Here is a 17,221-nt window from a genome sequence, read left to right on the forward strand (position 1 = left end):
ATGAGCACTAACCTGAAGGCTTACTTATCAAAGTTACAATTTTGAACTATATTACAATACAAACAAATGCCATAGAGCAGCAATTTTTCTGCATGTAACGACTTAAACCATGGATCCCTTGCCCAAAGCCTTATCAAGCAAACGGGGGAGAAATATATATATATATTTTAATTTACACTTCTTTACACTTCTTGTAAAAAATAAAATAAAATAAAAAAATAGAAAGACACTAGCATCATAACCCAGCCTGATAAAGACACAAAACAGCCTGTATTACTGACATCTTTTTTTGATCTTACAATGTACGTCCATCGGCGTGCTTGCCCTCACCAACAATTTTACCAGTATCAAAGGAACAAGATGCCTTGTGATGTGTGGATGCAGCATTCAGTGCAATGTGCTAATGAGACATACTTTTATGCCAATTCACATGAAAAGAAAACAAATACTCAAATTGGCAATGTCAGGGAGCAAAAACCAGACGGATAACTTCATTTCAGCAATACTTAGACTAATTCCATCATATCTGTACGATACAAGGTACTACAAATAACTTAATTTGCACATACCTTGTATTGTATGCAGTACAATAATGCAGGGTGAGAAAGTTAGAAAACACAGGAGGTGAAAAAGAAAAAGTACACTTGACATGAGCAGTGCTCTCATGAGCTTATTGTTAGACTTGTCTACTCTCCCCTTCATGAATATTCATGTTTGTGTAACACATACATACAGAGACTTCAACCCCAAGCACCTTCTGATCTGGAGATTCTCCCGCCCGAAACCCCTAGCAAACGGGAGACTCCAAGTTGATGTGTGTGAAGCGCGAAGTTCCTAGGGTTCTAGATATTCTCTGGTGCTATCTAAGGCTTATTTTTTCAACTTAGCAATAATTAAGAAATCCTTTCCACCGGGAGACACAGAGCCAGGGCGGGAGAAATCAAATCTCAAACGGGAGAACGGGAGATTTTGCAAAAATGGGCTTTCGGCGGGAGATCTCCCGTCGAAAACGGGAGAGTTGGAGTCTCTGTACATAACATTCCTCCACACACAAAGTATGCTGTACTCTAGCTGTAACAAATGACGATCTGATGAGGTTTTTGTGTACAGCACATTGTAGGTTAATGGCTAGTACTGTTTCACTACCCCCCTCTCAAAAATGTCTGCATGTTTTCAAACTACGCAGTATGTCGTGGGCGAGTTTTATACCACGCTGATCCCATGCGATACAACAGGAGATCTGCTGCTGAGATACCATTCTAGCTGAAAACGTGTTACGGTCACTAATGCATGCAAGCACGAACCCCATGACCCTTGTATTACTTTATCTCTATATCAGGGCAGATAATAAGATTCCAATGTCTGAAGCTGATATTTATTTTGTATTAACGTCATGCCACATCAACTATCATTTGGTATGAAAAGCACAGGTACAAATCTAGGATATTGTATTAGAAAAAAAAAAAAAGATAGCTTTACTGACAACCACTGAATGCAGGCCTGTTCAATTTTTGTCATATGTTTGAACTGAATTCTCGCCTGTGTAAATCATTTGATATCCATTCTTCAATATTGTACAAAGAAAAATAAAACTTTCAGGTATCATTCATGCTTGGAAAAAAAAAGCTCAGGTTTCACACGATAATAAACTTTACACTAAATATCACACTAGACTATATCCTGATTGTACGTGTAAATAAAACTTCTACTATTTTAAATTGCCTTTAAAAGGAACCCATACCTACAAATAGTATCAACTATGGGGGAAAAGATCTGAATGCAAATTACTGCATGTGTTAGTTGCAAAGTTTAATGTTAAAGCTACATAACACCACCCATCACCATCAGATTGTACGAAAAGAGTTCAATTCAAATTTTAATGGCAATGCCACAAAAGAAATACATCCATTGTATCAGTGAGAAGAACACTATGGCTTTATATGAAACTGCATTTATATGGAAGGAGCCTGCCTACCATGCAGACAAAGAAGAAAATTGACATTTTAAACAAAATGAACTGAAATCTAGAACAAGAGACCCGCGGGTCACGCGCTCACCTGAGTATCGCAATTTCACCTTCCATGCATTCTTGCACACTCTTACCTGAGAACGTTGGAAACTTTAGGTCTGCATATGGATCCCTCTCCCCCCCCCCCTCAACTCGGGGGGGGGGGGGGGGGGGGGGGAGAGAGGGGGCAGGCAGTCCTGGATCTGAATCTGCAATTAACAAACTTGGAACTAAAGTCATCAATGTACAAACTCATGGTATTAACTTTGCTTTATCATTTCTGGTTCTAGAGCAGAAGATTTTAAATATTCCTTAATGGGGGGAGGGGGGGTGGGCCCCCTAGGGGGCCCCCAAGAGGGACATGGTGCCCATTTGAAGGAATTGAGATTCTATCCCCCTAGGGATGCTACCTGCTAAGTTTGGTCAAAATTCATCTTGAGGTTTTCAAGAAGAAGATGAACATGTACAATTCAGGCTCCATTACAAGTGTACAAATGTGTAGGACTTCTCCCAAGCCCTCTCCTGGGTCCTAAGGGCGTGGGGGGGGGGGGGGGAATGAATCCGCTAACCCCATGAACAAACTTGAAACTACAGTCATCAATGTACTTACTCATAGTATCATCTATAAAGCCCTATCACTTCTGGTTCTAGAGAAGATTTTTAAAGGTTCCTTAATTTTAGGGGGTTTGGCCCCCTAGGGACCCCCCAGGTGGGCAATGGTGCCCATTTGAACAAATTGAGATCCTATCCTCCTAGGGATGCTACCTACCAAGTTTGGTGAAAATCAGACATGGCGATCTCAAAGTGAAGATGAAAATGTACAATTTAGGCCCCATTAGGACCCCTCCCCACCCCCCTCCCCTGGGTCCCAAGGGGGGCACCCCTGATTCCCCCATGAACAAACTTGAAACTACAGTCATCAATGTACTTACTCATAGTATCAATTAAGCCCTATCACTTCTGGTTCTGGAGAAGAAGATTTTTAAAGATTCCATAATTTTAGGGTGTTTGGGCCCCCCTGGGGCCCCCCCAGGTGGGCCATGGTGCCCATTTGAACAAATTGAGATCCTATCCCCCTAGGGATGCTACCTACCAAGTTTGGTGAAAATCGGTCATGGGGTTCTCAAGAAGAAGATGAAAATGTAAAAAGTTTACGCACGACGCACGACGGACGACGGACGACGGACGACGGACGATGCACGCCGGACGCCGGACGAAGAGCGACCGCAATAGCTCACTTGAGCCTTCGGCTCAGGTGAGCTAAAAAAAAATAATAAAAAACGGTGTAGCGGCTCTCCACTTTTCTGTCGGGGCTGAAGCAACAGATGAATACAGAGACAAATATTGATGTGTTTTTTATGCAAGTGCACTACCTCTATGGTACTACGATAGATACATTCAGCTGGATCATAGCACATCCTTTAAAATCTAGGAACATCTCCAAGAAGAAAAAGGGAAGCCACATTTTGTAGTTTGCCGACGCTCTCTGATGCCGACAAGCTGTCATGGTTGTCGTGGCAACATGCAGTGTAATAAAAACATGATGACGTGGTGTCGCTTTCCTATAAAATAGATGCATAATAAAGTAATGCAAGGCAGTTTCTCCTTTCACAGATTAGAAAGGTTCACTCACCGCTAAAGGTTTTGATTCTAATTCTCATTTTCCTCGATCTTTCTTGCGTTTTTCCTTTCCTTTCTTCTCTCCTCATGCCTCTTCCTTCTTCATCTCCTTCATATATTTCTCTTCTTCTACTTCTTCCTACTCCTCTTTCATCTTCTTTCTTCTCCTTTTCCTTGTTCTTTTCCTTTTGTTTCTTTTCCTTCATATATTTCTTCTTTTGTCATTCTTTCTGTCTACATAATAGTGACCCGCCACAACAAATGCATTCAAAAGTCGGGGGAGGTCGATTTTCAGAAAATAACATGATATTATTCCCTTACTCTTCCACTGTAATTTCATATCTAACACGATTCATAAAAGAACTTGGTTGTGGAGATATTGATGATTTTAGTAAAGCATGTGAAGGGGTTTAGGAAATCAGCATTTTGAGGAAACCGCCTTCAAAGTTTTCCTTCAGACGCAATCGTGATCAAGGGGAGGCAAGACAGTTTTCACCTTGAAGGTATGCGCCTAGCAACCTCCGCGATGTTCATTCAAGCTTAGCGCCAGCGGTCTCTACGCACGACCAATCAGTAACCAGGATGCCATGCACTAGCCAATTAAAGATCACTCCCTCGTTGCTAGGGGCGGAGTCTATGTGCAGCGTTAAATCCAAATCTTCGGACACGTTTCCGTTCCGCTGAAAGTCGGAAAATCATGGCCGAGAAAAACACGAATTTCTTGCCTTCTCTTTGATCATTCAGCTTCAAAATTTCAGCAGATAATAGACAAAATATTAGACTACAAAATCATGTCAAAAACAGAAAGTCGATTTTCTCGGCTCAGCCGTCAGCGACTTTCGGATCCTTTTGTTGTGGTGGGTCACGTACAATTTGTATTAAAGCAACACTCTTCTACTTCCTCTTCCTTCTCCTTGCCCTTTATTCTTCCTTTTATCTTCATCAACTCTTCTCTCTTTCTTATTTACTGTTATCATCATCACACTCTTCATCCTCATTACTGTACGAGCTGAAATTTTCGCGGTGGTTTTATTTTCGCGAATTTCGCGAATCGCCTTTGAACCGCGAAAATAACAACATGCGAAAATAACAACGCACAAATAGTTACGTTCAGTTAGACCTTCGCAACCGTGAAATTAACAACACGCACAAATGTCCTCCAAGTAGCAATTCGCGAAAATATCTGTACGCGAAAATTTCAGCTCGTACAGTATCGTATCATCTTCCTCTCATTCATCTTCCATCTCTCTGTTTTTTCCCTTTCCTCCCTTCTTTCCTTCCTTCTTTCCTTCTGTTTGTCCGCTTTAGGCTTCATTTGATGCATCACGCCTTACCCCGGGGTACCACGTTGTGCAGCGCCACCTAACGTCCACTCGAGGACAGCCGCAGAGAAATGCATGCACTGTGTATGCGTCTACAGTCATTCCCATGCCACTGCATGTGATACTATGCATGTGTGGTATGCTGTGCTAGCAATATAGCGTGTGCTTCAGTGCAGTGCAGTGCAGGCAGTGCAGTGGCTAGCGCACGCTAGCTCAAATAATTTCCCACTTTTTGGCACCCAGGGTACAACCTTTAAAAAAGAAAATAATACTTCAACAAAACGGCTGATTTTTATTTGGTACCCCGGGATACCATTTATTTCATCACTTACTGTAACATGAGAAATGCTTGCTTGCATTACAATTTCACAAATTTTGTGAGAGCCCATACTCGCGAAATTAAAATGCACGTGAAAGTTCTTGTCTACACATTATGCACTGAATGCCAGAGGCGCTCTGCGAAAATTTCATGCCATAAAGAAGGCCATCCCTTCCAATTCATGAAAATCTCATGTTTACAGTACTGCTTGCTTTCCAGCCAAAAATCATTCAGCACATTTAGATTTCCTGCGGCAAAAGAACGTGCCAAGTTTGAGGAAACCCTATACTTCTCTGGGTTATTGCGTATGATCGGGATCATTTTTGCATCAATACTTCATGTGAAGTCCTAACAGTGGATTGTTCTGTCATGTTGCAAAAGCATGTAAAAGTTTTGTACCAAGAGTCTCACACTGAGCACAGTATGAGTCACGACATTAAATTTATGATTTGAACCTTGTACCTTGTTCCCCAGATTCACTTTGTCAATCTATTGAAGGTTTGTTTTTTTTTTCCTGTTTTGAAAGTGTGTGATGAGTTAAATACTAATTTGTAGTTTCTCCTATAGCAACATTTTGGCGCAAAACAATTGGTAATAAATTTTCCATAAAATTACCTGAGTGTGAGCATTTGTCATGTGTTATTATTTGTCAAGTTTCTTGAGAATCTGGGGGGCATTTCATGAAGCGTTTTGTCAGATAATTCGTCTGACAAAATTTTAAAAGCTACTGAAATCATTGCATCTGATTGGCTGAGAGCAAATTTGTCCGACAAGTTGTCGGACAAAAATGCTTCATGAAATGCCCCCCAGAAGCTTTTATTTCGCTTGAGTGAATATAATAATGGTCGAAGTTTAGACACCATCCCAACACGTGAATTGACAGAATGAAGCACCGTGCCAGGTTTATTTATTTATTCATTTTTTTTTAATTGCAAGAGCTGTATGCATACAATATCACCATGAGTGAGTTTATCTTGCAAGTTGGACCTTGCTGGTGACTCGCAGTGGACATGAGATGTTAGTATTATCCATATATGAGAGAAATGTTTTATAGTGCCCTCCCCCCTTTGGATACGATACAGTGGCGGATCCTGGGAGGACCGCAACCGGCGCACGCCTCCCCTTTAATTTTGTAAATGCGCCCCCCTCTTTACGGAATTCCTGGATCCGCCCCTGCGATATCAATACATTATATACCCCTCTGCCATGGGAGGCAATATTTTCAAAAGTTCTCAATTTCATACGTATCAGTTCATGTTACACATTTTGTGAAAGTACAAAACGTCGTTAAAGATACCATCGATATACAGTCGGTAGTTGTTGCATTGGTAATTACTGTCATGAATGTAAAACCAGTAGTACACATTAAACCCTCTTTTCATGTTGTTTGGAATTGCACTTGATCCAGGTACTAGTAGTCTCAGGCCAATTCTCACCTGAGGAAATATTTCTGTACTTTGGACTTCAAACCTGTCATTAGTTAAAGTATGTGTGTCCCTTTTGTACTGTAGCTCTGAACACTGGATAATTTTCATAAGCTGGTACATGTTGCATATAGCAGGGCTGCCAATCTCACGCATTGAGTGTGAGACTCACGCAATTCGAGCAATTTAGACTGTCTCACTCTGATAAACAAATCTCACGCTAAACCCCCAAAATGGAATGTACTTGACTACAAAAATAAATATATCTCTAAATTCTCTGATATTCCAAATATCGATATCCCCAAGCCCAAAATTTCGAGATTTTCCCGCGCGGGTGTAAAGCTTAACCAATAATAATCGTTTTCGTTTCGCGCGCAAAGACGAGCTATTGGATTACGATTGGTTTCTACCTATACCACGTGAGCGTAGCTTGTACTTTTGGCAAATTACAGTACATGTATGGCTATGACGTGTGCTTTACATCGCTTTACATACACTGACTGTGTACGTACGGCCGCACAGCAGGCCGCCAGGTGCTAGCCAGGAGGTCGCTCCGCTCCCTCGCTGTGTCTCACGCCAAACTCTCACTCAAGGTTGGCAGCCCTGATATAGGTACACTAAGTTTAGACCTTTCCTCAGAATGATAAAACTGGATATTTCTTTACGCTGGAGAGGGAAACAATAACTATAGATTTCTGGTGAATTTATTTGGATCCGCCCAAAAAAATTCCAATTGTTATTCTTGGTACAAGAGGGGAAATGTATTCTGGAGTCACATTGGGTTAGTTCTCATTTACTTGTTCAATATTTTTGTGTATTACAGTAAAAAATTTCATACACGATGTTGGGAGACATTATGCTTCAACCACGCAAAATATTATCAATGAGATTTGCAAGAGGGATAAATATGACCTTCAGGTTTCTGCTTCAGTTTTCTTTTAATGACTAAAGAAAAAAATGAAAAAACAATCAACAAAAAGAGAGATAAGGAGCATTCTTGATTTCCCACCTTGGATATGATGTGGTGTACTTTTATTGCAGAGGCAATATTTTTGGCTTGCTATCAATTTGCCATCATCAGTTAAATTATTACTTAATTTTCCACAGATACAAACACTGTGACATATATGGCGCATACGGTAATTCACAGATGAGCCAATGCGATTGTGCTCGGGACAGCTACGGCAAAATCATCTATTCATGAAAATGTAAACTCTGTACCTTCAAGCTTTATACTTTACACACATAATCGGCTTTAATGTTTAAGTCTAAGCACCATCTGTTCCAGACATAATAGCAAACTTAACCCTTTTTTAGTGTCGCTAACATCAGCATGCTCACAGTTTGACGGTTGCATGGCACTTTGCACTGGGGAGGGGGGAAAGGGGTTAATCCATTTGGGTTTGGGGATGACACTGAGAGGATTACATCCCGAATTGCTAATTAGGGTGATTATCACTGGCCGTAATTGATTCAACTGGCAAGTGGATTGAGGGATTAGTTGCTCTTGGCAACAAATCTGACATGCCTTCAACTATACCCCCTTGCCACCCACCCCCCCCCCCCCCATGTGGCTGTAAGGGAAAAGTAAATTAATTAACAGCAAATGGTCTCACTTTAACTACAGACTTACATGCTCTTTATACCCCACATAAAAGTGGGGAATTTGCTATCCTCTCATCATTAACCCGTTGAGGACAGTATGATTTTGCTACAACACACATTCCCATAGACACTAGCCCGAGTACACTCTGGACTCGTTCTCAACGGGTTAAATTCATATAGACGAGAGAGAGAGCAGATGGAATTTGTTTAATTTGTTAAGACTGCGCTAAATCCCAAATATATTTATCAAAACTTGCCAATATGAGACAGAAAGATGAAACTTTAATATTCTTTGTGTTGCCACAGATATGCTGTATTAAAATTGAACACTTGAAACAGTTGTTGAAAATTCTGTAATGGAAATGATTATTAATGAATAACAAATGGCTCTGATGTATGATTTTTTCCCACTCATCCTAATGAACAATAACAATGAATAGTAAAGAAAAAACAAAACAAAACAATGAACACATCCATGACCAAGCAACAGTAATGTTTTTGTTTTCTCTTTAATTTGGGGGGATTTGCTGGGTTAAAGGGGAGGGCTAACCACAAGAGAAATCTCAAAAGCGAAGTACTAATTCACTTTATCAGGTTGTTCATTACCTTCGTCACACATCATTACATCTCTCAAGCTCATGCTTAAAGGGACTGTACAGTACTGGTTGAGGTGGGGATTCATGTTTTGAACATTCCTAAATGAGATAATGAAAAGCCTCTTCAAGAGCATGTAATTTTAAGAAGGATTCAACGTTTATTTGATGACAATTGGTTTTCAAATGGCTGAGATATCCAAAAAAGTGCTAATAATAAAAGGCGACATGCCACAACTTTATTAGGATCTCTTTGTTTCACCTTGTTTTTGGATATCTCAGCCATTTCAAAACCGATTTTCATCGAATAAACTTTTGATACCCTTTAGAACCGCATGCTCTTTGACATCTCATGGAGTGATTTCTGAATATCTCGCAAAACGTTAAAAGCTAAATCCTCACCTCGACCAGAACTGTACACACCCTATAACACCTTGTCTTGCTATTTGCCTGGAAAAAAAGTTATTGACCTTTTCTGACATACATGGATATGGTATTTCAGAAGAGGGTGAAAAGGCACAGCAATTTTCACCAGCCATGTTTTACGAAATCACTGTTTTGGGTCATGAATTCTGAAAGTATCACACAAGTTCTGAGTACTTTAGAAACACCGAACACACAAACAACTGTGGAGGGAAAGTGCACTATAAATCTATGTAAACACAAAAATGTCTATGGAGGAAAAGTACACTTGTTTGCAGTCTAGTGTTTGAATGGAAGGTAGTTGCAGCACAGATCCAATGGGAGAGAGATTCAAACGGACCGAGAGCAATCAGCCGGTATTAATTAGCCATCATTGATTGATGACAGTGACGTATGATAGATTGATGATTCAGGGTTCAGCGAAGACGAGCAGACTCCCCCATCCCGAGGCATGATTCTACCCTGATGAGTGTCAGTCAGTCTAGATTCAGGGCGGTCTATCGAAAGCTAAAACAGGTCGCAGCATTTATGTTCACTGCCTCCTAAATGATTCTACTGGAATTTGCACAAATCTGGCTATGAATTTTCAATCGCAGACATGCGGTAAATGTTTGAATGAAAAAGCAAAGCAACACAAGAGAGATGATCTGGGAAACTGTTACAAAACTCTTCCTCCAGATTACTCCAGATCAATCAACCCTTTATCTTTCAGGTACTCCACAGGCAGAGGACTTGTAGATTATGTGCAATATCAAGAGCTATTGAACGAGTGACTAAAAACAGTCAGAGTGTGGTGACTATGCAAGTATTGGAGTGGAGTTGAACTTTTCAGGGCTTTATTGTTTTATGTGGTTATCTACAGTCTGAAGGACAGAAACGCAAGCATGACCACAACACTGTCGAGGAAAAGAAAGGAATTGTCCTACGAAACTTCCATTGCAGCCAATGTTACATATATTTTGTTTGTTTGTTTGTTTGTTTGTTTGTTTGGTAGGGTAGCGGGAAATGATCACACGCCAACAGAAAAAGCTTGGCAAACTTTTAACTTTTTAAATGAAAATGTTAGTTACGCAGAAGCAGGCACAATTTTGTCAGAATGAGTTATAGAACACCTTATTGTACACTGTATATTGTTCTGTGGTCTCTGTGTTAATGCTTCCAAAAAATAAATCAAGCAAGGAAGAGAAATACTGTATTAAATGTGGCATACATTGCAAAGTTTCTACTTAAAATTCACAAATTTCCTGAGTGAAATGATACAGAATGAAATTATCAACTCCCACAAAGGTTGCTTCCTGTAACACAAATGTAACACAATGTACAAAATTGTAGTCTGCATAGTGGGCAATCGCTACCTTTTTGCTTGAAAAGGGATCAAATCTATTTCTTGCTTTTTTTTCTCACCTTCCTCACACATTTAACCACTTGCAAATCATCTTTAATACACAACTCCTAAATCGCTGAAAATATCATAGTCTCGATCTATGTGGCGTATGTAGTATTCTTAACCCCCTGAACACTAAACCGGAGTATACTCAGACAGGTGTCTGTGGAAAGTGTGTGTTATGGTAAAATCAGCCTGTCCTCAACGGGTTGAAGAGGAATTCTTGTCTGCTCCCCCCCCCCCCCCTCCTACCCTACCCCTTCCCCACTTTAGGACCAGGCCATTTCTACATTGGGGGTGGGGAGGGGGAGGGGGAGGGGGACTGCTACTTACCCTAATGACCTCTAGCCAAGCATAGTTGGGGGAGCCACAACTGGTCTGTGAGAGGGAGCGGTCTAGCTGCAAGAATGCCATCCCAAAGTCAGCCACCCAGATATTAAAGAGGACTTCTTGTTTGGTCCTTCTTCCACCCCCTTATAACCGGGCCCATTTTAACATGGTGGGGGGATGCTACTCACCCTTATGACCTCTGGGCAGGCGTAGTGGGGGGAGCCACAGCTGGTCTCTAGGAGGGAGTGATCTAGCTGCAGGGATGCCATCCCAAAATCAGCCACCCAGATATTAAAGAGGACTCCTTGTTTGGTCCTCTCCCCCCCCCCCCCCCCCACCCCCTTATAACCACGCCCATTTTAACATGGTGGAGGGATGCTACTCACCCTTATGACCTCTGGGCAGGCGTAGTGGGGGGAGCCACAGCTGGTCTCTAGGAGGGAGTGGTCCAGCTGCAGGGATGCCATTCCAAAGTCGGCCACCCGGATGTTGTTCTTGTCATCCAGAAGGAGATTCTCTGGCTTCAGGTCTCGATGACTGCAGAGGAGGAGGAGGAAGAGGAGGAGGAGGAGGAGGAGGAGGAAGAAGAGGAGGAGGAGGAGGAAGAGGAGGAAGAGGAGGAGGAAGAAGAGGAGGAGGAGGAGGAGGAGGAGGAAGAAGAGGAGGAGGAAGAGGAGGAAGAAGAGGAGGAGGAGGAGGAGGAGGAAGAGGAGGAAAAGGAGGAAGAAGAGGAGGAGGAGGAGGAGGAGGAGGAAGAGGAGGAAAAGGAGGAGGAGGAAGAAGAGGAGGAGGAGGATGGAAGAAGAGGAGGAGGAGGAAGAAGAGGAGGAGGAGGAAGAAGAAGAAGAGGAGGAGGAGGAGGAGGAGGAGGAGGAGGAAGAGGAGGAAAAGGAGGAGGAGGAAGAAGAGGAGGAGGAGGATGGAAGAAGAGGAGGAGGAGGAGGAGGAGGACAAGGAATGGTCACAGGAATAAAGTGGGTGAAGGAGAAATGTATTTGACTTGTATTAAATTCAATTCCTTTCACTTAAACATAAAACCCTGTTCAAAGTAAGAATGAGGTTTTAGCCAATAGACATAAATTTGTGCACAAGTTGCGTACAATGTCAACCCGTTGAGGATGGTTTGATTTTGCTACAACACGCATTTCCCATAGACGCTTGCCCGAGTTTTCGGGCCTCATCCTCAACAGGTTAATGCTGCATTCCTACTGTTGTGTGATCCCCTATGAAAGCCATAATTAACCATTCGTAGCTGATTGTGGAATGTATCACAATCTGCGCCACTAATGAATCATGGTCTGATTTGTGGAGTAATCGTTGTGATCATATCAGATCTTGACGTCAGTCATGCAGTCACGTTGATCATACGACTATGAACAATTCTATAAACGTCCAAGACTTTTCTATGATCATCAGAACTGCCACAACTGACCTCATGATCTGATTAGATGTGATACAATCAAGATTACTCCATGATTCCGACCATGATTTCGAGAGTGGAGCAGATTGAGATAGACAGTATAAACAAAAATTCTATTGATCAAATATCAATGGTCAACTAAAGGATGATTAACAGATCATACAACAGTGGGAACCCAGCAAAAAGATATTCATATGAGTGGGAAAGGAATAGCACATCAAAAAGTCTTGGACACCACTAATAAATGCACAAGATACAAATGAATAGCGAAGTGCCGAAGTTTGTGTGTGTGTTAGTACGTGTTTGTGTACATGCAATGTGTGTGGTTGTGTGAGAATGTGAATTGTCTCCTGGTTCATACTGTATATACAATAACAATGTAAATTTGACTCTTTCCTCCAGCAAAAAAAAAAAAAAAATGATAGTGCAAGAAACCTTTTAGGTGCTGAAGGGTTAAATGACCATCTTCCCTTTGGCCCGGTGCCCAGCTTTCCAGGGATTTGTGCTTTGCCATTACAACAGACTCAACTTCCTGAACGACTTCCTGCTTTCATCTACACAAAGTGTCGGGGACAAGGATCCAGTTTCCGCTCTGTATTCAGAGCACGACGACCTGCCGTTTGTTGGGTTTTAGGGGGGAAAAAGACAATTTGGTCTCGCGGGACCTTCTGAAACAACTGAGCTGCATTTGAGCATGGCTGTCTATTTTGATATCTGTCATATCAACATTGTAGGGATGTCTGAATATTTTAGGTTTCAAATATCATCCCACAATGATAGAACTCCTCAAAAAAAGAAAAGAACTACACACACAACGTCCATCAAAATATATCTATAACAGACAACAAAAAGACAACCTGCATACACTATAAAAACCACTAAATTCTGTTTCCCTACAAAGCCTTCTGTGTGTGTTTGTTCATGAACCTGTCCTTTAAGCTCACCTGCTCATAAAGACTACTTTAACCTGCTGTTCTCCAGTGATCTTTGTATTGGTATGCCACTTAGAGTTTTACTGTAACTGGCAGCGAGTTAGGCTGCTCAAATTGCATCACTTTCTGAATACTCTGAAACTTACAAGTCTGAAGTCTCACAGTCCAGTCTGTAACGTAAAGTCAAGGGGATTTTAAGCTGGGGGTCGTGGAAGAATTCAAATATCACGGCTTCATTGCATGGGACTTTAACCCGTTGAGGGCGAGTCCCGAGTATACTTGGGCAAGCGTCTATGGAAAATGTGTGTCGTAGCAAAATCAAACCGTCCTCAGCGGGTTGAAGGAGAGTGAAATCCAAATGGCTTGAGTGAAAGCAGCAGTCTGACAGTATAATATCATAATCATGATGATGATAAAAATATAATAATATTACTAACAATAATGATATTATTACTATTATTATCATTATCATTACAATAATTATCATTATTATTATTTTTATTATTATCATCATTATTATTATTATTATCATCATTATTATTATTATTATCATCATCATTGATATTATTATTTCATCACTATCTATTTTAATATCTATCACTATTAGAATTGTATTGCACAGTTCCATAGGAATATACTATTTTATACTGTTCAGAGATAAGTATTTTAATAATGAAGTTTGATTTATGGGAAGATTGGACAATTCTCATCATTCAGTACACCAACTCATTCTCTAATTGCTACACGAATGTGAAAGCCACTATCAAGGTGCTTATCTGTATACTTTCAGGGAAGTGAGAAACGTTGTGCTGAAGAACGAAGGAGAAATTTGGAAGTGACAGGATATAAACATTGCCAAGCATCTGCTCAGCTGCACTGAACCACCTGACAGCTCAGAGTTAAAAATATCTGGAAGTCTGTCAGACCAGGAGCTGATCGACTACACACGCACACATCCCAGACTTCGAAGGAAGTGAAGGGCATTGTTACGATGCAACAGACAATTTTGGGAGTAACAGCCACTATACAATTGTGGTCCCTAACCTTATATTACCTACCCCCCCCCCCCCCTTCATCTCGCTTATAATACTGCATGCTGTTATTGGTGAATCATATTCAGCAATCACTGCTGTCCATAACAGAGAGGCTGTTCACCCAATCTCTGATTCCCATCATGTTCCGCTCGTGCCTCGCTCTCCTTTGCACCCTCCTCCCGCCCCAAAGCCATCCCTTTTTTAATCTTCCGCCCCAAACACTCCCCCAGTGCGACAATGACCTCCGTTGTCTGTTTCGAGCTCGGCCTTGAACCGCTGACTCACCATATTGAGAAGCTGTGACAGAAGTCGATGGCGGAGATGATCTGTCGGAAGAACCTGCGTGCCTCGCGCGGCGTCAACCGACCTTTCTTCACTAAGTAGTCGAAGAGCTCGCCGCCTGATACGTGCTCCAGGACGAGATATCTGACACGAAGAGAGGATAACATGCAATGGCAATCAAAGTGGAACAGTCCCAACAAAATCAAAATATACACTCTTCTATAAGATTAAAACTGGAGACAATTTTTACAGATTTATTAGTATTCATATTCATATATAATTGCAAACATTGAAACTGAAACCAAAGTTTCATTGTGGGCGTGTTCGAACGTCATGAATGTATTAAAAGTGACTTTCAACCAAACATATGGTACGCAGGATTGTTTAGTATTTTTAAAGCAATTGTGTGTATCAAAAGTAACCAGGTACAATTCCTGTAATGACTGCTTTTCCAACAATTCTATGATCTTATCACAGCCCAAGGTAGAGAAAAAATTGACCAAATGTTTGATCAATGGAGGCATATTATTGCCCAAAAAGAATGTAAAAACCCCAAATTTTTCCATGTGGCAACTGGCACATATTCATGGTGTATAACATGACAGCAGAATATTTTGTGTGAAGAAGATGGTCATAAAAACGAGCCCAAGAAATATAAAATCTGCCACCTAAATCTCACTTTTCATCTGCGTGAACACAGGTTTACAGGATGGAGGTTGGTACGACATGTTTACAAAGTACAGAGCTAGAAGTAATATCTATGCAGATTTAGTCCCCAGACAGTAAATCTACAAAAAGCATGATTTCTGCCGTCTGTCACTACGACATGATGCTGTGATTATTCCTGTCTAAAACCTGATGTTGTCCTGGTTACTGTGAACTTATCCATGCCAGTTCACCATGACAACCTATCAAAGTTATAACGAACATCAATTCAAAAGGTTTATTAGTATTTTATACATGTTTAAATTCTACAGACTATCATATGTTTTCCTTGATGAAGACTAATAGTTCCATCTTATTTCTAAAACCTATCAAGACAAATGTTTAAGGAACTGGAAAAGTAAAAAACAAAGGAAACTGAATGTGGAATCGTCCATAGTACAGATTATAGTGCACATGAAATTAGGCATCTAACACTGATGTGCATAGGCGTAGAAGAAAAAGAAATCAAAAGTTTCATTACAAAACAATACGGTCTCAAATTTCACATTTTTTTGAAACATTAAAATTCAGATTGCAAAGCGTTAAAACTGTCCCTTTTAATTTAATCATATTCCTCTTTTTTTTTAGTTATTCAAATCACTAATGGTTTACAGTTTTCTCAATTATTGCACTATCCGATCTGTATTTATATCAGAGTGGTGATGGTTAAAACTATTGAAAATGAGATTATGCCAAGCATGCTTTCCATACTAAAGAGGATCATGTTCTCCTTCACAATATCACTTTATTTATAAAAGCACTTTGTTTAATAGAATAAAACAAGTATATGAAAATGTGAAGACGAGAAAAAAAATGTGAGAATAGATACATATGCAAATTATCATAGGAACATGGGTTAAATGCATGTAAATGTTTAGATAGATACTCACAAGTACTTTCTGTTTTCATAGACGTCGTAGAGGCCAAGTACATGAGGGTGTTCAATTAGTTTCATAATGGCAATCTCTCGTTCCACCTGCCAAGAACAATGAAAGATCACTTAATCAATTTGAAGTGAAGCCATGAGTGCAGACATCCATTTTGTTTATAAAGAAATATTGCAAAAGCAAAACAATTTGCATCCAAAAAACTTTCACAAACTTTGCCAAGATTCTCAGAGTAAAATGCACCCAAAATGTTTGTCTAGACACAAAGCGTTGAATGTCAGGGGCAATTTGCGAAAGTTTAATGCCGAGAAAAAGGGGTCGGCTCCAATTTGCTAAAGTTTCATGCCGCAAATATTTCTGGTTTTACAGTAGACTTCACAACTCCCCATTACTGTATACGCTATTATATTTTGCGAGTCTAAATTTTCACAAATCGGGAATTCCCAACGATTTTGCAAGTGGTTAAATTCGCGATCGTGGAGTCCTCTTCTGAACGGAGAAGTGTTCACACGTACGTCACATTCACATCGGGATCAGAGTCAATATTTTCGCTTGTCTTTGATTTCACGAGTAGCACCCGACTCGTGAAATTCGCGAAAATAAGAACCTCGCGAAATATTCGGCATATACAGTATCTGACAACTCATCCAAGAATCAATGTAGGAAATTTTGGAGTGTTTCTTTTTTTTACTTTCATCATATGTACATTAATTTGGAGAATAAAAGAGAAGATGATCAATATTTAAAACCACACAGAATTCTGAGACGTGAATATGAAAGTAAGACTTGAGTAAAATGGTGAGTATGGCCGAACAACTGTGTACCTGTCCATACGATGAAAGACAGAATGCCATGTCATAAATACATCATAACCAATCGAATACATACACAAAACCTGGTTTGGTATACAAATGATTGTTGATATTTATGATA

At 40.5% G+C, this 17,221-nt stretch overlaps 1 protein-coding gene across 1 annotated transcript in view; it reads right to left on the bottom strand.

The window, feature by feature from the left end:
- LOC139708458 (serine/threonine-protein kinase BRSK2-like) overlaps positions 1-17,221 on the bottom strand; it is a 112,239-nt gene that overhangs the window by 15,545 nt on the left and 79,473 nt on the right. The window contains 3 exon segments of the mRNA XM_071620411.1: positions 11,415-11,565; positions 14,700-14,840; positions 16,292-16,377. Of these exon segments, the coding sequence (XP_071476512.1) occupies positions 11,415-11,565; positions 14,700-14,840; positions 16,292-16,377 (378 nt within the window).

This window comes from Diadema antillarum, unplaced genomic scaffold, assembly GCF_040938485.1.
Source record: "Diadema antillarum isolate AM-2024a unplaced genomic scaffold, OU_Dant_1.0 seq00001338_RagTag, whole genome shotgun sequence".
Classification (NCBI taxonomy): Eukaryota; Metazoa; Echinodermata; class Echinoidea; order Diadematoida; family Diadematidae; genus Diadema; species Diadema antillarum.